The following is a 23,621-nucleotide window of genomic DNA, read 5'->3' as shown; positions in this document are numbered from 1 at the left end:
CTCATAGTATAGTACTAGACTAAGGCCACCTGGCTACCCAGGCTTTCAGTTTATCCATAATCACTGCACCAGTGATTTCACCGTAAGAATACTGAAAGGTAATTTTAAAACAATACAGGAACGTAAGACCTTTGAAATAAGAATGATTTGTCTATTTTGACACCCAAACAGGACTTAAGGATCTGGGTTTTCTAACCCATTATAAACCATAAAGCTATTTCTCTGTTTATTACCCTCCTCTCACCTACCAACACCCATCCTGTTAGAGTATCAATGAAATGCTTTGATGTCCCCATGCATACCCCCACCCTCCCACTGTCAAAGTAATGCTTTGATGTTTCTCTTATATATACACTATCTGCTAACGCATTTATTTCCGATCTGAAAGAAGGGCAACCTTTGAAAGCTAATCAAGAAATGTATTGTTAGGTCTAATAAAAAAAAAAGGTATCTTATTTTCTTTTCCATGTTTTATTTTGATTTCTATTGATAACCTTTAAGAGTAGACTAACACGGTTACCACACCTCTCTCCATAATGAAGAGACACCTGAGAAATCTACATGCCCTCTCTCCACTGCATAACTGATGTATATAGCATATCCCAAAAAGTGTAGAGGTTGTTTGCTTACAATATCACCAATAGGACTGAAGCTTGCCCCAAGGCCATAGAGGCAAGGGTGTTCAATGCTTTATTTAAAAAAAAAAATAAACCCTAGTTTCAGCACCCGCTGTTTTGAGAGTACTTTTACTGGATACAAGTAGCGGGAAATTGAAGGGTAATAGAGCTTAGCACCACCTATTACACCCATAGATTTATATACAAGTTTGAATAAAAGACATACAAATAAGAAGAGCCCATTGAAGGGAAAACCTAGCACTTTATTTAATAAGATTTCATTGGACTTTTCCACTGCTCGAGACATACGTAATAAACTTCTTAAGAGCCAAAAAGGCACAGCCTTCCAAGGGCGGCAGCAGCAGTGGGAGGGCCTGTAAACAAGCTGGCTTCTCTGTACAACACCAGCCACAGTAGCCTTGTCTCCCAAGGCTTACTGCCTTATGCTCATCTTTACACCAGCCAGACCCCCTGTAGATGCAACCCAAGGTTTTTCTGTAGGACACCTTGGTCTACCAGGGAATGCTGGAAACACAAACCAAGGCATGCAGCAGTTAAAAAAAAAAAAAAAAAAAAGACAATCTGAGGCTCTGGCTTCTCTGTACTCACACCATCCCTCAGAAAAACAATAAATAAAGCAATTTTAAAACAGTTCGACACTTCCTCTCCTCCTAATCAAACCTTTTAATCTGCTACAGAAGTGAGCCAGCTTCTCTGTATTTACACCAGCTTTTCAGTAGGCAGGAAAATGGACCTGGTTTGACAAAAAAAAAAATCTAAGAGAAAGACCCATACAGGAGGAGATTCCTTTGTGCAGCGGGAATTTCTTCAACTTTCTTATAAAGAAAAAAAACACTCTGGTAACAAAGTGTGTAGCCTACAGACCTTGTGAGAACTCTAACTTCTCTGAATGACATCACAAGAGATCCACCTGTCTGTGTGGTGTTAACAGTTAAGGAGGTTAGTGAGGTTTGGCTAGTGCTGAAACTAAATGCATAGTATGCTTTTTCCACTTAAATGTTATTACGTACATCTTAAAACTCTGAAAATATTAAAACTGGTGCTGCTCCTGAGATGGAATGTAGACCATTTATATGCACCAGAAACACTGGTATCCCTATTAACTGGAATCGTCATTCCTGGCATAGGAAGGACAATACATGCAAAGGCTGACTTTGTAGACAAACACACCCACTGAACTACAATAGTCTACAGAGGCTCGATTCTGGTCCATAGAATACTGAAAACTCATGCATTTTTAATCTGGGTCTTTCAAGTAGGTGACTGCTCCCCTTACAAAGGAACTGGGCAAATTTTCAGCATTGCATGGAAAAGTCAATGCCCTTTTAAAGGCTGACTTGGTCAAAAACCAAATGGTATGTTAAAATACAGAAGAGACTGGCCTGTTCACTTGTAGGACAGTACTAGTTCCTCTACTACAGCAACACACCAGGTACAAGGAGGAAAAGAACCAATTTACTCACGACCTCCTGCCTAGTGTTGAATGAGAGCACTGGACAGCAACTGCTGCTAATAAGGATCTGAGAACAGGACAGTTTTAAGGGAAAAAAAAAGGGCCATTCCCTCCCAGAACCTAAAGGCTTCTCTGTAGCCTACGCCTACAGGTCTGGAAGGAAAAAGCCTAACACTTCAATATTTAAGTTTTTTGGGTACTTCCCATGGGAAGCCATCCCTACCAAAGTGGCCATAGGCTGCAGTCCTCTGATAAATGGGCTTCTTCAGATCCAGATCCCTGGAATATACAAGTTAATTATTTAATACACAAATAGTTAACACCATAGCATACCAAGCTAGAGCACCTACAATGGTTTCCTTCCATAGGAAAAATAATGTACAGGCCCCTGCTTAGTAATATTCCATGACAGATTATCAAATGACTCTGGGCACTGGCCAGTATGGACATTTAAATCTGGCCATCTCAGCATTCCAAGAGCAAATGATTTACAGTATCCATTACTGAAAGATGTACAAGGTCGTGTTATAGATAGTCATGAACTTCTGCCATTGCCTTCCCTGCTGATGGGCATGAAGTTGAGCTTGCTCCCCCTTATTTAACTAATATTCAAAAGCATCTTGAAAGCTTGACAGGTCTTTGCACATCAGCAGGCAAGAAAGTCAGAAGTGAGTTTCAACCTTCCAGTTCCATCATCATCTGATCTCCATTACCACCAATGGAGTATTTTAAGCATTCCTGCCTAAACTGTTCTTTCAGCTTCTGAACTACCCAGTTGTAGCTTCTCAGACTGGTACTTAATCCACCAGCAGAAGGACATTCAGCCCCTGCTTTTGCAAATACTTTTTCATGTCAAACCTGAGAAGCTAGAAGTGGCAAGAGTTGTTTCAGGCTAAGATTCCATACTTACCCCCTTTCAGAGCTACATATACTGCACTTCCAAGGCTAATGAATCTCCAGGTGCTGAACTCACTTTTGAACAGGAAAAAAAGGTTAAATGCCCAAGGGCCAACCCCACTCAATTTTGAAGACTTATACCAAACTATGGGTGTAGGGGCATAAGTAGTTAAATTGGAGGTTATATCAAATTAGCTCAGCAGTTGTGTACTGTATGTGGAAGACTGCTTTTAAAAGCACTCTGCTATGCCACCTGAAGCAAATTCTACATGTTAAAGTTTGTCTAAGATTACATGCAGCGAGGGGAGGGGTAGGAGAGAGACCAATTAGTTCTAAATATTTTGCTTCCTATACTCCCTACAGAAATACAACTTTATCTCAGTCCTTTTCACATTTAACTTCCTCCAGCATACATTACCATCTTTACCTGACAATAACACCAGGACGAAGGTCAAAGTTCTTCTTCACAATCTCAAGCAGCTCCCTTTCACTTTTCTGTGAAGTCCCATAATGGAAAATGGAGATGGATAGCGGATGGGCCACACCAATCGCATAAGACACCTACACAGTTGATAGACTATTACAGGGGATTCTTTGACAAGAAAATCCAACAAAAACTGTTGCCGCCACCTCCCCTCCCCCCCCCAACTTTACATAGCTTAACAAGAAAAAACAAAAACTGTTGCCCCCCTCCAACTTTACATAGCTTACTAGGCTACATGCTACTGTGAACAAGCCTCAATGCTTGACAGCTCATATGCTGAAACATCTAATCTAGAACCATTGCCATACATACCTGAACAAGTACCCTTCGGCAGAGGCCAGCTTTTACCAAGGACTTTGCCACCCATCGAGCAGCATATGCTGCAGAACGATCCACCTTTGTATAATCTTTACCAGAAAATGCACCACCACCATGAGCACCCCAGCCGCCGTAAGTGTCAACAATGATTTTACGTCCAGTCAATCCAGCATCTCCCTGTAAATATACAAACCCATGTTAAGATCTTCCAAGTAAAGCAATTAATGTTTCAAAGGAAGCAAGCTCTGCCAAGTCACTAAAATTATAGTTGAGCTTAGGGCTAAGTATGTCTTTTTGTAGACATGTCTTTCTATCCTGATGTGATACTGGATACCAACTCAGATACTCCTGATCAGAGGTGGATGGCCTAGATGTTCTTGCTAATGTAGTTTTGCATCACAGTAACCAAGACTAGTTAAATCCAACAAAAAGCTTAAGAAATCCTGGGTTGCTTCCTACCTGAGGTCCACCAATGACAAAGCGACCACTGGGCTGCAGATGATAGATTGTATCATCATCCAAGTACTTTGCAGGCACAACAGCCTTTACAACCTTCTCCTTCAGGGCATCTCTCATCTCATCCAGGCAAATGTCTTCATCATGTTGCACAGAGACTACAATAGTGTGCACACGAATGGGAATGACAGCACCACGATCCTGCATATATTGTACTGTGACCTGAAGAGAGACTACAGATCAAAACAAGCATCTTTGCCAATAAAGAAACCAAATACTAGAAAAGGTATTAGGGAATTTAATACATCTGTGACAAGCTGTGCCAGTTTTCAGTTGACCATGGGAGACAGGTCATTTTACCTTCTGACCTGTTTAGGCTAAAAATCACTGGAAAAATGTAAAGAGGGAATCAAAAATAGATACAAGGTTGAGGGGACTAGACACTTATGAGCTACATTAAACAATGCTTTTACAATTTTTTTTTATTTTTTAAAAAGACCACTTGCAGGGATCTCCGCCTCAGATGGCTTTAAGTTGGAATTTGATCAGCTTAGAAGTTCTTTAATTCTCAGCTTATTAGAAACTTAAGAAGCAGTACTGTATAAAGCCTCTACTTACCTGTGTTTTAGAGTCTGGTCTCAACCAAGGTAGTGTGCCGTTACGACGGAGCTCTGCCATTTTGGCATTGAGTTTGTGCGCAAGCATAATGGTCAGGGGCATACACTCTTCTGTTTCGTCAGTAGCATATCCAAACATCAAGCCCTAACATGAAAAGGCCAAAAAAGCTTACAACTCCATGCTCATTTTCTTAGGAGAACTTATTCATAACTCTTCCCAAGAACCCAACCTTATAGCAAGAAACCATGCCTCAGCACAGCAACCTCCTCACCTGATCCCCAGCTCCTATATCTTCCTCATTCCTGTCTAAATGAACTCCTTGGGCAATATCATGAGATTGCTGTTCCAATGCAACCAGCACATTGCAAGTTTTGTAGTCAAACCCTATCAGGAAAACAATTCCATTAGCATTTATCCAAACCCCAAAAATTCAGCATTACTGTAGCAATCATTCTTCCTCACACTTTGGAAAGTATTACAGAGCACCCAAACCAGCAAGTCAAGAAAACCCCTCATCTATTCTTATGAAGCTGAATGCAACTCACCTTTGGAAGAATCATTATAGCCAATATGCTTAATGGCATCACGTACCACCTTCTGGTAATCCACAGAAGCCCTGGATGTGATCTCACCAGCAAGGAGAATCATTCCAGTCTTAGCAACAGTTTCTAAAATTTGACAGAAAGGAGCTAGTGTCATATTGAAGTCTGCATATATTTAAAAAAAAAAAAAAAAAAAATTCCTACATTGGCAGGAAACCATCCAAACCTGGTCACTGACTTATCTGACCAACAAAAGGCCAGATTTGTCACAATTCATACAATCACTAATCAGTAGTGTACTGCTCATGTGTTAAACTGTTTGGATAACTTGGTACATTAAGACAAACTAAGTCTGAATGTACCACTAATACACAGAGTGATCTAGCTAAATTATCTTACCCAATAGTTTTGGCAAAACTGAGCAACTCACCACAAGCAACTTTGGCATCTGGATCTTGTTTGAGGTGGGCATCAAGGACAGCATCACTGATCTGGTCACAAATCTTATCTGATAGAAGATATTTAAAACCCAATCACTATTGGATTGTCAATTAAAGAAATTAACTTTCTGTTCAATGATCAGGAATTCATTCCAAACATGGCATGTGCCATAACATCACATTATTCCCTGGATTCTATATATGGTGCCCAAAATGTGCAGTTGGCACTCAGGCTTAATTTTATAACTGCACACACAGACAAATAAAACTGGCAATAATGGATGCTAAATTGGTGCTAACTGGCAATATATTTACACATGCTGAAAAGGGGGTATAGCCATGGGTGGGTCAGAGGCATTCACTAAAGGTGCACACACTATTGCAGTATTTGGGGAATCTGTGCTTAATTTATGGATTTACACCAGGTTTCAGTTGCTGCAAGTCTTTGCACCTAAAATTGGATGCTGATCCTGGTACTAAGCGCTATTCTATTAAAGCCCAACTTTTAAGCACTTTTTATACAATAGCATTTAGCGCTCTTAAGAGTTCTGTCCTATATACTTAAAGGTATGGAGACAAGTGAACACCGCAAGTTAAAGCCTAGCATCTTGGATCTTGGCCAACGATAAGACATGAGCACAAGTTGAAATCTGCTAGTATGAACTGTACTTCTAAAGGCTTGTGAATACAAACAGGAAACCCATTGTTTGCCTGCTCTTAAAATTCCTAGTCTGTCATGTTGAAAGAACATTTTAATAGGAAGATATCCATAAAAGGATAAAGGGTATGATACATACCTGTAGCAGTTGTTCTCCGAGGACAGCAGGCTGATTGTTCTCACGACTGGGTGACGTCCGCGGCAGCCCCCACCAACCGGAAAGAAGCTTCGCGGGACGGTCGGCACGCAGGGCACGCCCACCGCGCATGCGCGGCCGTCTTCCCGCCCGTGCGCGACCGCTCCCGCCAGTTGAATGACTAGCAAAAGATGAAACACACAACTCCAAAGGGGAGGAGGGAGGGTAGGTGAGAACAATCAGCCTGCTGTCCTCGGAGAACAACTGCTACAGGTATGTATCATACCCTTTCTCCGAGGACAAGCAGGCTGCTTGTTCTCACGACTGGGGTATCCCTAGCTCTCAGGCTCACTCAAAACAATAACCCAGGTCAATTGAACCTCGCAACGGCGAGGGTACAACAGAAATTGACCTACGAAGAACAACTAACTGAGAGTGCAGCCTGACCAGAATAAATTCGGGTCCTGGAGGGTGGAGTTGGATTTACACCCCAAACAGATTCTGCAGCACCGACTGCCCGAACCGACTGTCGCGTCGGGTATCCTGCTGGAGGCAGTAATGTGATGTGAATGTGTGGACAGATGACCACGTCGCAGCCTTGCAAATCTCTTCAATAGTGGCTGACTTCAAGTGGGCCACTGACGCTGCCATGGCTCTAACACTATGAGCCGTGACATGACCCTCAAGAGTCAGCCCAGCCTGGGCGTAAGTGAAGGACATGCAATCTGCTAGCCAATTAGAGATGGTGCGTTTCCCGACAGCGACCCCTAGCCTGTTAGGGTCGAAAGAAATAAACAATTGGGCGGACTGTCTGTTGGGCTGTGTCCGCTCCAAGTAGAAGGCCAATGCTCTCTTGCAGTCCAATGTGTGCAACTGACGTTCAGCAGGGCGGGTATGCGGCCTGGGGAAGAATGTTGGCAAGACAATTGACTGGTTAAGATGGAACTCCGACACCACCTTCGGCAGGAACTTTGGGTGAGTGCGGAGCACTACTCTGTTGTGATGAAATTTGGTATATGGAGCATGAGCTACTAGGGCTTGAAGCTCACTGACCCTACGAGCTGAAGTAACTGCCACCAAGAAAATGACCTTCCAGGTCAAGTACTTCAGATGGCAGGTATTCAGTGGCTCAAAAGGAGGTTTCATCAGCTGGGTGAGGACGACGTTGAGATCCCATGACACAGTAGGAGGCTTGATAGGGGGCTTTGACAAAAGCAAGCCTCTCATGAATCGAACGACTAAAGGCTCTCCAGAGATGGCTTTACCTTCCACACGATAATGGTAAGCACTAATCGCACTAAGGTGATTCCTTACTGAGTTGGTCTTGAGGCCAGACTCTGATAAGTGCAGAAGGTATTCAAGCAGGTTCTGTGCAGGGCAAGAGCGAGGTTCTAGGGCCTTGCTCTCACACCAAACGACAAACCTCCTCCACTTGAAAAAGTAACTCTTTTTAGTGGAATCCTTCCTAGAGGCAAGCAAGACCCGGGAGACACCCTCAGACAGACCCAACGCAGCGAAATATACGCCCTCAACATCCAGGCCGTGAGAGCCAGGGATTGAAGGTTGGGGTGCAGCAACGCTCCGTCGTTCTGCGAAATGAGAGTCGGAAAACACTCCAATCTCCACGGTTCTTCTGAGGACAACTCCAGAAGAAGAGGGAACCAGATCTGACGGGGCCAAAAGGGCGCTATCAGAATCATGGTGCCGCGGTCTTGCTTGAGCTTCAGTAAGGTCTTCCCCACCAAAGGTATGGGAGGATAAGCATACATGAGGCCGGTCCCCCAATGAAGGAGAAAGGCATCTGACGCTAGCCTGCCGTGTGTCTGAAGTCTGGAACAGAACAGAGGCAGCTTGTGGTTGGTCTGAGAGGCGAAAAGATCCACCGAGGGGGTGCCCCACTCTCGGAAGATCTTGCGTACCACTCTGGAATGGAGCGACCACTCGTGCGGTTGCATGACTCTGCTCAGTCTGTCGGCCAGACTGTTGTTTACGCCTGCCAGGTATGTGGCTTGGAGGAGCATGCCGAACCGGCACGCCCAGCGCCACATCCCGACGGCTTCCTGACACAGGGGGCGAGATCCGGTGCCCCCCTGCTTGTTGACGTAATACATTGCAACCTGATTGTCTGTCCGAATTTGGATAATTTGGTAGGACAGCCGATCTCTGAAAGCCTTCAGTGCGTTCCAGATCGCTCGGAGCTCCAGGAGGTTGATCTGTAGATCCTTTTCCTGGAGGGACCACAGACCCTGGGTGTGAAGCCCATCGACATGAGCTCCCCACCCCAGGCGAGATGCATCCGTCGTCAGCACTTTCGAAGGCTGCGGAATTTGGAATGGACGTCCCAGGGTCAAATTGGTCCGGATGGTCCACCAGAGCAGTGAAGTGCGGCAACTGGTGGAGAGGCGGATGACATCTTCTAGATTCCCGGTGGCTTGGAACCACTGGGAAGCTAGGGTCCATTGAGCAGATCTCATGTGAAGACGAGCCATGGGAGTCACATGAACTGTGGAGGCCATATGACCCAGAAGTCTCAACATCTGCCGAGCTGTGACCTGCTGAGACGCTCTGGTCTGCGAAGCCAGGGCCAGGAGATTGGTGGCCCGCGCTTCGGGAAGGTAGGCCTGAGCCATCTGGCTATTCAGCAGCGCTCCTATGAATTCCAGAGACTGGGATGGCTGGAGATGGGACTTTGGGTAATTTATCACAAACCCCAGCAGCTCCAGAAGTTGAATAGTGCACTGCATGGACCGGAGGGCTCCTGCCTCCGAGGTGTTCTTGACCAGCCAATCGTCGAGATATGGGAACACGTGCACTCCCAGCCTGCGTAGGTACGCCGCCACCACCACGAGGCACTTCGTAAACACTCGTGGGGCGGAGGCGAGCCCAAAGGGCAGCACACAATACTGAAAGTGCCGTGCGCCCAGGCGGAATCTGAGATACTGTCTGTGAGCTGGCAGTATCGGGATGTGAGTATATGCATCCTTTAAATCCAGGGAACATAGCCAATCGTTTTTCTGAATCATTGGCAGAAGGGTGCCCAAGGAAAGCATCCTGAACTTTTCTTTGACCAGGAATTTGTTCAGGCCTCTCAGGTCTAGGATGGGACGCATCCCCCCTGTTTTCTTTTCCACAAGGAAGTACCTGGAATAGAATCCCTGCCCTTCCTGCCCGGGTGGTACGGGCTCGACCGCATTGGCGCTGAGAAGGGCGGAGAGTTCCTCTGCAAGTACCTGCTTGTGATGGGAGCTGAAGGATTGAGCTCCCGGAGGACAATTTGGAGGCAGGGAGGCCAAATTCAGGGCGTATCCGCACCGCACTATTTGGAGAACCCACTGGTCGGAGGTTATGAGAGGCCACCTTTGGTGAAAAAATTTTAACCTCCCCCCGACAGGCAGATCGTCCGGTACGGACACTTTGAGGGCGGCTATGTTCCCGTGGATCCAGTCAAAAGCCCGTCCCTGGCTTTTGCTGTGGAGGCGCAGGGGGCTGCTTAGGCGCACGCTGTTGACGGGAACGAGCGCGCTGGGGCTGTCCCTGTGCCTGACGAGGCCTTCGTGCCGGCTGGTTGTACCTACGCTTTGCAAAAGAATAGGGTGCAGCCTGCCGGGCCCGGGAAAAACGTCCACCTGCTGAGGTGGATGCTGAAGGCGCCCGGTGGGAGAGCTTGTCGAGAGCGGTTTCCCGCTGATGCAGTTGGTCCACCATCTGCTCGACCTTCTCACCAAAAATGTTATCCCCCCGGCAAGGGACGTCAGCCAGTCTCTGCTGGGTGCGGTTGTCCAGGTCAGAGGCACGCAGCCATGAGAGCCTGCGCATCACTATACCTTGGGCCGCAGCACGAGATGCCACGTCACAGGTGTCAAAAATACCCCGGACAGGAACTTTCTGCACGCCTTCAGCTGCCTGACCACCTCCTGATAAGGCCTGGACTGCTCCGGCGGGAGCTTCTCGACCAGGTCCGCCAGTTGTTGCACATAGGTCCGCATGTGAATGCTCATATAGAGCAGGTATGACTGGATGCGGGTCACGAGCATGGAGGATTGGTAGGCCTTCCTCCCAAACGAGTCCAGAGTGCGAGACTCCCGCCCCGGGGGCGCCGAGGCGGTATCCCTCGAACTCCGTGCCCTCTTGAGAGCAGAATCCACGACCGCTGAGTCATGGGGCAATTGGGGCCGCATGAGCTCTGGGTCAGAGTGGATCCTGTACTGGGACTCTGCTTTCTTGGGAATGGTGGGGTTAGTTAATGGTCGCACCCAGTTCCGGAGCAGCATCTCCTTCAGGACATTGTGCAGCGGCACCGTGGAGGACTCTCTAGGTGGTGATGGATAGTCGAGGACCTCGAGCATCTCGGCCCTCGGCTCTTCCACAGAGACCACGGGGAAGGGAATGCTGATAGACATATCCCGCACAAAGGAGGCAAAGGAGAGACTCTCAGGAGGTGAGAGCTTCCTCTCCGGTGAAGGCGTGGGGTCCGAGGGAAGGCCCGTAGACTCCTCTGAGGAGAAATATCTAGGGTCCTCCTCTTCCCCCCACGAGTCCTCATCCTCGGTATCGGACATTAGCTCATGTAGCTGAGTCCTGTACCGGGCCCGGCTCGACGTTGAGGCACCGAGGTCTCGGTGTCGTCGAGCGGTGGACTCCCGCGCCGGCGGGGACGGAGCTCCCTCCATCGACGTCGACGGGGACTCCACCTGCGTGGCAGTCGAGACCGGCACCGCAAGCGGCGGCGGTGTCGACAGCCCCGGCGCCGGGCTACAGCTCGCCGGCACCACAGTCATCGGCGCCGGCACAGCCTGGCTCATCAGCCCTTCCAGGATCCCCGGAAGGATGGCTCTGAGGCACTCGTCCAGGCCCGCTGCCGGGAAAGGCGGTGGGGCCGGTAAGGGTGTCGGTGCCGGAAGCTGCTGGGAGCCAGGAGACGGCACCGAGGTGCCGGAACCCCGACGCGTCGGTACCTCCACAACCGACGGGGACCTCTCCTCTCGACGATGACGCTTCGGCGTCAACTCCTCATCGGGATGCACCGAGGGCGCCCGGTGACGACGCTTCTTGTCCTTTTTTCGATGCACGTCACCGGCGCCGGAGGGCATGGAGGAGGAGGAGGTCGATCCCCCTCGGTCTCGAGGTACCGGGTCAGACAGGGTTCGGTCCCGTGGCTCACGAGCTGAGGGAGTGACCGGGGCCGACTGCCCGTGCGGCCTCTCAACCCCACTCTCACCGGCGGGCCGACGGGACCTATTCTCCTGGGGTCGCTGCCATCGGTGCCGATGTCTCGGGCATCGATACCGGTACCGAAGAACTGGCCTTCGATACCGATGCCGTCGAGGTCGACGTCGAGGGGCCGGCGCAAGTTCCAAAAAGACGGTCCCGCAGAACTTGCCTCGCAACCTGAGTCCGTTTCCGGAGACCGAGACACAAAGCACACGACTTGAGATTGTGCTCCGGCCCGAGGCACCAAGCGTGGGTGTCGGTCTGCGAGATCGGCCGGCCGCAGCGACCACACTTTTTAAATCCACTCGGGACCTTCGAGGACATCGACGGAAAAATCGCGTCGGCGAAGTCAAAGTCGTCAATGGTGGCTAAAATCACACCACGAAAAAATAAACGACCGAGCGACCACTAGGCCGCAACGTGGCGTCCCCGCTAGAAGCGAGGGAAAAGGGGAGCACGTGCTCCACACGCGCAGATTTTTTTTTTTTTTTTTTAACAAGAAAAGGGAAAAACCGGACGGTAATCCGGAGCGAAGCAACGATCCGCGTAAACGCGGTCGAAAAATCCGGCGGCTGAAAACAGAGAGAGTGGCAAAAGCACAACTCTCTCCAGTCGCGGAAAAAAAGGAACTGGCGGGAGCGGTCGCGCACGGGCGGGAAGACGGCCGCGCATGCGCGGTGGGCGTGCCCTGCGTGCCAACCGTCCCGCGAAGCTTCTTTCCGGTTGGTGGGGGCTGCCGCGGACGTCACCCAGTCGTGAGAACAAGCAGCCTGCTTGTCCTCGGAGAACAGGTTTTAGCATACATATATTCCCCCTAATTTTGTAAGAGGGGCTAAAAATTGCACATGCGAATTTGGCCATGTAGCCAATTAGCACCAACTGGCTTGTTAACAAGCAACTAGAACTAAACTGGAATATGCATATAATCTAGGTCTAGGCAGAGAGTTAAAAAAAAAAAAAAAGGGGCCCAGAAATGGAGGGTCATAGGCAGAACAGGAGTGTATGCATGTAGTTATATAATACAGGGGAAATGTGCCTAATTTAGGCATAAACATTTGCACATTTCAGTTGGTGCAAATGGCCACACCTAAAGTTAGGCACGATTCCTGGGTGTAAGTGCTATTCTACAAACTGCATCTAACGTGCAAGCATGGCTTATAGAATAGTGCTTTTTGAGCACCATATATAGAATTCACCCCATTATGAATTATGGCAAACCATTACTATTGGTGCTCTTCAGCACTAAACTAATACAAGCTAGTGCTAGTAAAACAAGTTGAAGCAGCTTCAAATACTGATCTAAAGCTTACATTTAACTGAAGTACTACTACAGTTTAGCATTAAAGACTAAATTGATCTAGTATGTTTAAGTGGGCCTTCAAGCATAGGTAGCTTGCAAAGCATTCATAAGATTGAAAGACAACTTTTTGGTATACTAATCGTCAAAAAAAAAAATCTGTCTGAATTGTTCCATTATCACAAACAGGGCTTTAACATTACCTTCTTGTAGCAGTTAATTTACAGTATAGGCTTTCACAGAAATTAAGTTTTTGCTTAACCAACCTACATGAGGCACAATTTTAGTAACTTGTAATCGTTATAATCAAAAACAGGCACTGAATGACCATATTTGCTAAGCATTACCAGATAATCACAGTAAATGGTTCTGCCAAACCAAAACGTACATAGTAAGTTAAGTCATGTAAAATTTAATTACTTTAAAAGAACAGTAGATGTGTAACATACAGTAGGTGGAACTAGAGGTAGAGCTACAGGAACCAGTTAAATATGGCTGAAAATTCCATGTTGCTTTATAACTACTACTGTACAGATAGGTTGGGAGTCAAACTCAAGCTAGTGATAGTTTTGAACCTTTATATTTTTCAGCTCTGATACAACATGAGCTGAGTAGATTCAATGTAATAAAATTTAAAGAACTGCTTACAAGCAGGAAAGAATAATGAATAACTAACTACTACTAACTAACATTTCTAAAGCGCTACTAGGGTTACGCAGCGCTGTACAATTTAAACATAGAAGGACAGTCCCTGCTCAAAGAGCTTACAATCTAAAAGACAAGAGAACAATCTAAAGACAAGTGTACAATCTAGAGGACGAGTGAACAGTTAATCTGATAGGGTGGATAGATTGGGGCATTCTCTATTTCTCAAGCGGTTAGGCGCCGAAGGCAGCATTGAAGAGGTGAGTTTTAAGCAGAGATTTGAAGATGGGTAGGGAGGGGGCATGGCGTATGGGTAAAGGAAGATTGTTCCAGGCATAGGGTGAGGCAAGGCAGAATGAGCGGAGCCTGGAGTTGGCAGTGGTGGAGAAGGGTACTGAGAGAAGGGCTTTGTCCTGTGAGCGGAGGTTACGGGCGGGAACATAGGGGGAGATGAGGGTGGAGAGGTAGTGAGGAGCAGCAGACTGAGTGCATTTGTAGGTAAGGAGGAGGAGCTTGAATTGTATGCGATATCTGATCAGAAGCCAATGAAGTGATTTGAGGAGAGGGGTGATAGGAGTATATCGGTTCTGGCGGAATATAAGACATGCGGCAGCGTTCTGAACGGATTGAAGGGGGGATAGATGGCCGAGTGGGAGGCCGGTGAGGAGTAAGTTGCAGTAATCAAGGCGAGAGGTAATGAGAGCGTGGACGAGAGTTCTGGTGGTGTGCTCAGAGAGGAAAGGGTGAATTTTTCTGATGTTGAAGAGGAAGAAGCGACAGGTCTTGTCAGTCTGTTGGATATGCGCAGAGGAGAGGGAGGAGTCGAAGATGACTCCGAGGTTGCGGGCAGATGGGACGGGGAGGATGAGGGTGTTATCAACTGAGATAGAGAGTGGAGGAAGAGGAGAAGTGGGTTTAGGAGGAAAGACGAAGAGCTCGGTCTTGGACATGTTCAGTTTAAGGTGACGGTTGGACATCCATGCCGCAATGTCGGATAAACAGGCCGATACCTTAGCCTGGGTCTCCGCAGTGATGTCAGGTGTGGAGAGGTATAGCTGGGTGTCATCAGCATAAAGATGATACTGAAAACCATGAGACGAGATCAGTTTACATTTTGTAATCTGTCCTCTGCACTATTCCCTTACCACTTTCTGATATAACCAATTTAATTTTTTTTGTTATATAGAGTTACAGGGCTTCAGTTTAAATCTGCTTAAAACCACCAACTGATCTTACTTACAAGTTAAAATTTTCTGCTTCAGGGATATAAATGAATTCCGTACATCAGAAAATGTCATCTCCCAGCCCAAGATGGTTAAGTGTTGAAGGCTTGCTTGAATCATGACTTTTGTTGGACAATGTTAGCCAATGAATTGTACCTAGTTCGAAACACTTCAGTACAGCACCAGAGAAATACCACTGGATCAGTGCAGAACTATATTCAATGCTGAGATGCAAATATAGGCACGCTATCAGCAGGACAACAATGTCTGGCGCATGTGCTAAAGCGCTGTGTTAAGCACAGCTGAAGTTTCAGTGCATGACCAGAGCACCAGAGAGGAGGAAGAGGTGCCAATAGTGCTTCAGTAGAAAAAAAACTTCTGTGTTCCAGGTCTCACGCTAAGTGATTGCTCTCTTTACAATGCAAGGACTACAGCTAACCACCCAGAAGCAGAGTTTAGGTGTTAGAATAAACTTGTCTGTTGCTAGCTACTCTGTCCTCAACCTTATGTCCCTCTAACTGTACTCCACTTTTTTTTTCTTAAAGGGGGGGGGGGGGGGGGGGTCAGCTCCAGTGCCTTTTACTGCTTTCCCTACTCCTCTACATTTCAGCATTCTGTTAGTCCAGCACCCACATTTGCTTCTAATAATCAGGGCCTTAGTATTTACTCCAAATAAGCAAATTAATTCAACATTTTATAATCCCGACCATTACCTTTAAAGTGAAATTAGGCCTTACCAGCTAATTTTCTTTCCTCTAGACCCTCCAAACCGGTCAAGATGCTTGGGTTATACACTACCAGCAGAGGGAGACTGAGAACACTAAAGTATAAGCCACCTGCCAACCCCCAGCCAGTAAATTATTAAAGCAGAAAAGAAGAAACAACCATAGAACTTAGAACTGAAAATCCATCTGAATGTGCTTCTGTCAACCGAACGCCAAAGCACTGCGGTCCGCCTCTGACAACCAAGAGGCTATAGCTACCGAACTTCAGCAAACGAGAAGTTCCAAAATAAAGACCTATCAGCCATAGCAACACAGAGGCGCAAAACAAAATCACTCTGCAGACCATGCTAGCTTAAAACATAGCAGGAGGGAGCTTGACCGGTCTGGAGGGTCTAGAGAAAAGAAAATTAGCAGGCAAGGCCTAATTTCACCTTCCTCAGCAACCCTCCAGACCAGTCAAGATGCTTGGGAAGTACCAAAGCAGTAAATAGTCTTAAGGGCGAGAACCTTGAAAGCCAGAAGTCAAAACTGCCACACCAAAACTCACGTCCTCTCTAGGCTGCACATCAATTCTATAATGCTTCACAAACAAGTGCAGAGAGGACCAGACAGCCACTCTGCAAATATCCTGAGGAAGAATCAAACTACTCTCAGCCCAGGAGGAAGCCCCCCCCCCCCCGAGTAGAATGCGCCTTAAGGAACGAAGGCACCTCACGCCCCTTGAGCAAATATGCAGAAGAAACTGCCTCTTTCAACCATCTGGATATCGTTGCTTTAGAAGCCGCCGCTCCCTTCTTAGGTCCTCCATACAACACAAACAACCTGTCAGAGGACCGAAACACTTTTGTCCTAGACAAGACCGCAAAACTCGGCAAACATCCAGCTTAGCTAAACGGCGTCGAGTTGAATCTCCCGACCTATCGCCCAAAACCGGCAAAGAAATGTCCTGATTCACATGAAAATAACCACCTTGGCCAAAAAAGAAGGCACAGGCTTCAAAGACACCTTTTGCTTACAAAAAGTAAAAAAAAGGAGCTCGACAAGACAAAGCCTGCAGCTCCAAAATCCGGCGAGCTGAAGCAATAGCCACCAAAAACATCGTCTTCACAAAGCGAGATCCTTAAAAGTACTCGAAACCAAAGGCTCAAAGGTAGGACCCACCTAGACCAGATTCAGATCCCACAGAGGAACCACCTGACGCCGCAGCGGACGAATCAACTTCACACCCCATAAAAAGTGAACCACATCCAGAGAAGAGGCCAAGGAAATACCCTGTACCTTCCCTCGGAAACAAGCCAAAGCCGCCACCTGAACCGTCAAAGAGGAAAGGACAAGACCTCTATCCACACCATCTTGCAAAAATTCCAACACCTCTGGAACCGAAATGTGCCAAGGAGAATAAGAATGCTCCTGACACCAATTCTCAAAAATTCACCACACAGACATAAGCGAAGGAGGTGGACCGTAACATAGTATCAATTACTACTACTACTTACTCTTAAAGACACACACACATACAGACAGCCCAATTGCTAAAAGCTGAGAAGGGCTATGGCTCAAGGTTCCTGCCAGACAACAGGAGCGAGGCACAGGGCTGACTGCTCAGGAGAGCACAGCAGGGGGAGGGACCCGACCACTGGGTGTAACACGCACGGGAAAAAACAGAGCCCCACCAGGCCCACTTCCCCGAAGCACACAGACTAAGTACAGGGTGCTAAAAGCAAGAAAGAGCCTAAAAATAAACCCTAAGCCTACCAGACCAGACTGACTGCTCAGGCTGCATGTCTTCCCTCTGCAGGAGACAGATTTTCTGGCTGCTTGGGGGTTGGCAGGTGGCTTATGCTTTTAGTGTTAGTGTTCTCAGTCTCCCTCTGCTGGTAGGCGTGCATAACCCAAGCGTCTTGACCGGTCTGGAGGGTCACTGAGGAATAAGTAATTCTTTTTTAATTAGACATTCAGACTTGGTGAAATATGCCCCTTTCCAGAAGTCAAACTAAGATCCAGCTTCGAGGGATCATCAATGCAGAAAGCCACACAGTAGACATGTGCCTATGACTAAACACATGGCTCCTACCATGAAATCTGAGAACATTCCCAAGGATGCAGAAGATGCAAATTCAAAGGAACAGAACTTTTGTTCAGCATGCTTTCCCTGATTAGCACACACAAGTTCTGTGGTAAGGGTTGCTTCATTATGTGCATATCTGGAAAAAAATGCTGGCTCACATCTACACAGGGACAAAGGTTTTACACACACGCCCTGATGTGTGCTGGTACTTCAAAGATACAATAAAAAAAATGTAAAGTTATGTATGGACAAAAAAAGGCATATGCACGGTGAGGCTACTTACCTCCCTACATAGCTGTTTGCTTGCAACTTTAATACATAGAACAAAAGTTATGTATGGACAAACGAAAATCCCGAAAGCAATCTCATTGGCATTAAATTCCACTTCTGATTAGAGGAGTGTGGTAGCCGTGTTAGGCCACTCTTAAGGTTATCAATAGAAATCAAACAAAATAAAACATGGAAAAGAAAATAAGATACCTTTTTTATTGGACATAACTTAATACATTTCTTGATTAGCTTTCGAAGGTTGCCCTTCTTCGTCAGATCGGAACTTTCGAAAGCTAATCAAGAAATGTATTAAGTTATGGCCAATAAAAAAGGTATATTTTCTTTTCCATGTTTTATTTTGTTTGATTTCTATTTATAACCACTTCTGATTAGAATGGGTTGAGTTACTGCCAACAATCTGTTGAGTGATCCTTTTCAAAAATTCAATAGAAAGACAGTTTTATGTACCCCCCCCCCCCCCCCCCAACAGCAAATCTCTCATTAGAATTAAAATCCCACTTCTAAATAGGACCATTTTGTTGCATTGGTACTACACCACCTGGCAGTTTGTTTTCAAAAATTCAAGCGATATAAAAAATATCCCGCTTCTGTGCATTTTTCGATTCCCACTTCAGGCACAGGCAGCTTGACTCTGGGCAAGTCACTTAACCCTCCATTGCCCCATGTAAGCCGCATTGAGCCTGCCATGAATGGGAAAGCACGTGGCACAAATGTAACAAAAAAAATTTATAATACCACCTAATAACCTCATTATCAATCTATTTTAAAAAATACTGTGTGCCCATGTATACTGTGCCCCTGCCAAGGTGAACTCCTTTCTGCAGTGTGCAGCCAGTAGAGGTACAGAGTTGGCAACCTAGATTATTTCCCACAAGTTTGGGCTTTTTTTTGAGGCTGCATTTTTTTTCTGAACTCACAAGAAGCTTGTTTTTGGGCGTTTTCTCTTTTGATTCGATATCTCAATTGTTGCAGTGATAACACTAAATGTGTCAGCCTGCCTCAGTCATGCCTTTTCCAGAGTTAATCAACCGCTCCTGTATTAGGGCAGCCTTCTGACATTTTATAAGAAAAAACTGATATTGCTTGTTTTGTACTTACTACCTGTCAACACTAAAAAGGACTGCTCCTAACACTTAACCACGGGTTCTGCCCTTGGTAGGTAGTCTGCATCTGCTCCAAAGAACGCTGTTGGCCCGAGTTCTTTCAGATCTATCAGCCCCATGCTGCTCCGTTTACCAGCTATTTTGACTTAAGAAAGCACCATTTATTTTGCACCCTTTCCTAGGCTCTTCCTCCCCTGCAGGAGTGTCAGGAAGCCAAACCCAAACTGCAAATTGGTAGTGGCTAGATGGTTACATTGTTATACACTACGTCATTTAAATGCCATGATCTGCTGTGTGAAAAGCTATAGTAATAGTAGTTCAATATGGAACCACAAGTAGCAAGAGCCGGAAGAACAGATGCGCAACAAAAAGCGGCCTCTTGACACGCGGCCGAAAGCGGCGGCAACGGACGGAAGTTGAAACCCTCCTCAGCGCAGGCGCACTACCAAAAAAAAAGAGGAAGGGGAGAAGGGTGGTGCTGAAGGCGCGCTCAATGGCTTTCCCGAATGTTCATCCGAGCACCTATATGAAAATGAGCTAATGACCTGAGGGAGAAGTGAAGGGCACAATATATGCATTTTTTTTATTATGCGAGTGTGTAAAGGGCAATTTTGTGTGCCATTATCCTACGGTCATCCCTTCATTGTGAAACAACAAAAAAAAGGCGCGGGCTTGGTGTGTGCGGTACCCGCACTCTATACCGAATTGGTTGGGGTGTGCAGGTTCGTTCTATTCCCCCTCCTAAAAAAAATAGGCTTAAAATTTAAGAACACGACTCCCCTCAGCAGGAATCAATGACGTCATACAATTCAACGGCAAGAGAAATGCCGCATTGTCAAAGCGTGCGTTGCGCCCCTCCCCCACCCAGACAGAGCGCGAAGGGAAGGTTAGGGAATAAGATTAAAGTTTCTTTGATGTATTAGCAACCTTGAACAAGTCAGTCGTCCTCGGATTGGGAAAATTTGTTGTTTTTTTTTTCTCGCGACAGGGCGCGAGGTCTAAAGTGGGTTTTCCTCAAGTCAAGAACATAATCTCCATGAGTAATTAAGTAGGGCAGAGATTATACCGCACCATCAACCTGCCCCCGACACGTCCTTACCTGGGTGACCTTCTCCCACGGATTCGGATGTAAAGAGGAAGCTGCCCTCTTCAATGAGGGACTCGTGGAAACCGTTCATCTGGCCGTTCATGGTGCTGCTTATTATGGAAAAACGTTTAAAATAAATGATACAATAGTAATAATAAAACAGCCACCTTGTGCTACTAATAGATAAATCTTCAACTAGAATAAATAAATATATAGAGTTTAGAGTATAAGTTTATATTGCTCCAGTCACAAGTAAAAGAATAAGGCAAATGAGGTAAGCGCGCGGCTATTTATGCATCTCCGTCAGGTGACGTCAGGCAGTCGCGTAGTCGGTTCCAGTTCCACCCCTGCCTGGTGCCACTCCTCCTCGCGCCAATGCGTCAATGTGCAGCAGGGAGAGAGCGCGAGAAGGAGGCTTACTTAGTAGTACAGAACTCGGGCCTCTGCCTCTGTCTGGTATCGCGCAATTGAGAATTTGTCTTCAACGATAGAGGAAGGGGTGTGGCGATGGTGCTGCGCAATTAAAAAAAAAAATACTTCTAATTTTCTTCCTTTTATTGAGATAATAAGTGGTTCTTCGGTATTAATATTCGTTTTACATAAACCAGATCTATCAGAGAGACCCTATGGAAGCAGTAGAAGTGATGCCGCGCCCGCGATCTCCCCTCTGTTGCGTGGCGCTGTTGGATCGGTCCCACTCCCACTGTAGACCTGACCGGGAGAATCCGGCTCAAGTCCGCGTTCATTTTGTGGAAGGAAGGAATAGTGATGGTTTTATTCATGTGATTAACAAAATTCAGTGTTTTATAGTTAATAGTAAGAAAGAAAGCACAAATAAGTAGCATCGCGATGTAGTGATGCTTTATTTTTTCTAAGTAAAGATGAATAGGGTTTGAAAAGTAAACTCACTGGCATTTGAGCTCCTGTATGTTGCTGGAATCCCTTCTAGATTCATTTCGTTTACTGCATGTTTTAAGATTACGGAATGCCAGGGTTATGTTTTCATATTACTAGGATCTCGTTGACTCTTATCACCTGTGCTTGTCCTATGCTTGCACAGAAATGGAGCAATAAAGACCATGGGGCCTGTGCAATCTGCCAAATGTCCGTCCATGCCAAACTACTAAGCCCTACAATCCTTTCTGTCCCTTAGAGACCCTACTACTACTACTATTTAGCATTTCTATAGCGCTACAACCCCAAACTCAAAAATCAGCAGCTGTCCAGCAAAACTCGGCCAAATCTCCAGTCTATGTTCTCAAAACATTTGCATGGAAACACCCTAAAAGAAAATATTATTCTACAAATACCTTGAACTACTGCATTTAAAACATTTCAAAAAAGGTTTATTGGACATGGGAGTATAGTATACTACTACTACTACTACTACTACTTATCACTTGTATAGTGCTACAATACATTCAAATATTTTTGTTCTGACTTTTTAAAATATGTTTTTTGTTTGTTTTTAGCTCAGTCACCAGGGCTAGGATCTGGCACCATGAGCCTTCATTCACAGCTTTCTGCATGTTATTCTCTTGTTTCATACCCATCTCAACTTACATTAGTCTAGTCATGGCAGTGATGAGCCCACACATCAGGGCTCCTTCTGGAATAATGTAATCACATCACTAGGTGTCTCCATTGCATGATAACTGGAGCTTCCCCCCTAGGGCTGTAAACGCTTCCGCTTCAACATCTCCGGATGGCCTGGATCAACAGGCTAGAGCTGAGAATCAAACCCTGTTTTGAAAACAAAGCTTTTGCTCCCTAGTAGTTTCCTTACTGGTCATATTTGTAATAGTGTCATGAATGAGCTCATGTTTTAGCGATAATGTCATTAATGGCATGACACTACCAACCAGTTTGATGCCATCTTACCTGAGGCCACTTAAGAGAGTGGTGTATGGCTTCTCCCTTGGATTTGGACAAATTGTTTTCATAATTATTATCATGGCAATTTAGGAGTGGGCATCACTTTTTGTAAAAATAATAATACCAGTTTATGTTGGCCTTTTCCTCAAGTCCTAAACATTGCACCCCAATTTCAGTTTAAATTATCAATAGAATTTCTTAATGACTACTTTTTACAAATCTACTGGAAGGTGCTTTGTTCAGTGTATTTCACAAAAGAGTAATAATTCATCTGTTAGAAAATAATATATATGTTTCCAAATCAGAGCTGGCAGAAGTGTGACAATCCAGAAAACTGTAGTCACTGATGATGGTCTGGTGCGTCTACAGGTACTATTCAGTCAGACAAAGAACATAAGTGCATCACATACCTGCATAGTTTGTTATTGCCATTGTAACTTGTTCATCAGGGACTGATTCTTAAAAGGCTTGTTTTATTTGTTTATTCATTTTAAGAGCCTGTGTTTAACCACTTTCCTGAATAAAATCTGTCTGAAGTGGTGTACAACTTTGTAAAAAGTGTTTACCCTCTTCCTCACTCCAAATAATCGAACATAATAATTTCCTTATCTTTCTACTAGATCAGTCTAGACATATGAATTTATGCTCCCTAACCAGCAGATGGAGTCAGTGAACACAGCTTGTCTTGGATTAGCCAGTATTCTCTTACTGCCAGCATGTAGTGGCAACTTCTGGATTGGAGCAGCAGGACATCATTGTAGCTCCTAGAGTTTGGCCTATGGCATGTCCTGGTTGAGGAGAGCAGGAGCACTACCTTTAAGCATAAACATATGTTCCATATCATCAAGCTGATCAATCCATAGACTGGTGGGTTGTGTCCATCTACCAGCAGGTGGAGATAGAGAGCAAACTTTTGCCTCCCTATATGTGGTCATGTGCTGCCGGAAACTCCTCAGTATGTTCTCTATCTCAGCAGGTGGTGGTCACACACAGCAGCAGCTCTGGCTAGGCCTCCAAGCCTAATTTTTAGGTTTTGTTGAGTGCCTGGGGTTGAGGGCTCTTTTGAGCAAGTGCAAACCTGGTGGTGCCAGGTCCCTCCTTTTCTCCCCCCTCCCGCTGGCTCCGTTTACAAAAAAAAAAAAAAATTTTGAACGTCCTTAAAGGCGTTTATTTCGACGTTTATTTAAGCGTCTATTGCAGCTACTCACTGGGACACCAGGTCGTTACAACTCGGAGCGGACAGCAGGTAATTTTTACCTTTTTATAGCGGGCAGGGGGTTCCCCGATTCTTCTCCTCGTGGCATATGGCGTCGGAGGGCGAGGGCGCAAAGGGTCGCTCCCCGGGTCGCTTGAGCGCTTCTAGAGGGGATGCGGGGGTCTTAAAGCCTGATTCGACCTTGTTGGGTGACAGTTTCGTGACCGATGAATGTCCCGGTCCTTCCTCCGGCGTGGCGGT

The 23,621-nt window shown here is 46.1% G+C and overlaps 1 protein-coding gene across 1 annotated transcript; it reads right to left on the bottom strand.

Moving 5' to 3' along the window:
• Positions 1–850: 850 nt before the first annotated feature.
• On the bottom strand, positions 851–20,535 carry MAT2A (methionine adenosyltransferase 2A). Its single transcript, XM_030201679.1, has 9 exons — positions 20,303–20,535; positions 5,837–5,914; positions 5,410–5,532; positions 5,136–5,248; positions 4,865–5,008; positions 4,250–4,468; positions 3,785–3,967; positions 3,416–3,549; positions 851–2,370 (listed from the first exon to the last, which is right to left on the bottom strand). Exons 1-9 carry the CDS (start codon positions 20,391–20,393, stop codon positions 2,268–2,270), a joined length of 1,188 nt encoding a protein of 395 aa, XP_030057539.1. The 5' UTR covers positions 20,394–20,535; the 3' UTR covers positions 851–2,267.
• Between the last annotated feature and the right edge of the window lie 3,086 nt (positions 20,536–23,621).

The sequence above is a fragment of the Microcaecilia unicolor genome, chromosome 4 (genome assembly GCF_901765095.1).
Source record: "Microcaecilia unicolor chromosome 4, aMicUni1.1, whole genome shotgun sequence".
In the NCBI taxonomy this organism is placed as follows: Eukaryota; Metazoa; Chordata; class Amphibia; order Gymnophiona; family Siphonopidae; genus Microcaecilia; species Microcaecilia unicolor.
Note: the sequence above shows the minus strand (reverse complement) of the source record. Positions and strands in the feature narration are given on the sequence as shown.

Bases quoted from the DNA above. Each gene is read 5' to 3' on its own strand.
- MAT2A (XM_030201679.1), bottom strand. From the start codon at position 20,393: ATGAACGGCCAGATGAACGGTTTCCACGAGTCCCTCATTGAAGAGGGC. The intron at 5,533-5,836 runs GTGAGTTGCTCA...GTCAAATTTTAG, and splicing joins AGATGCCAAAGTTGCTTGTG to AAACTGTTGCTAAGACTGGA. The intron at 5,249-5,409 runs GTGAGTTGCATT...TTTTCCTGATAG, and splicing joins CTATAATGATTCTTCCAAAG to GGTTTGACTACAAAACTTGC.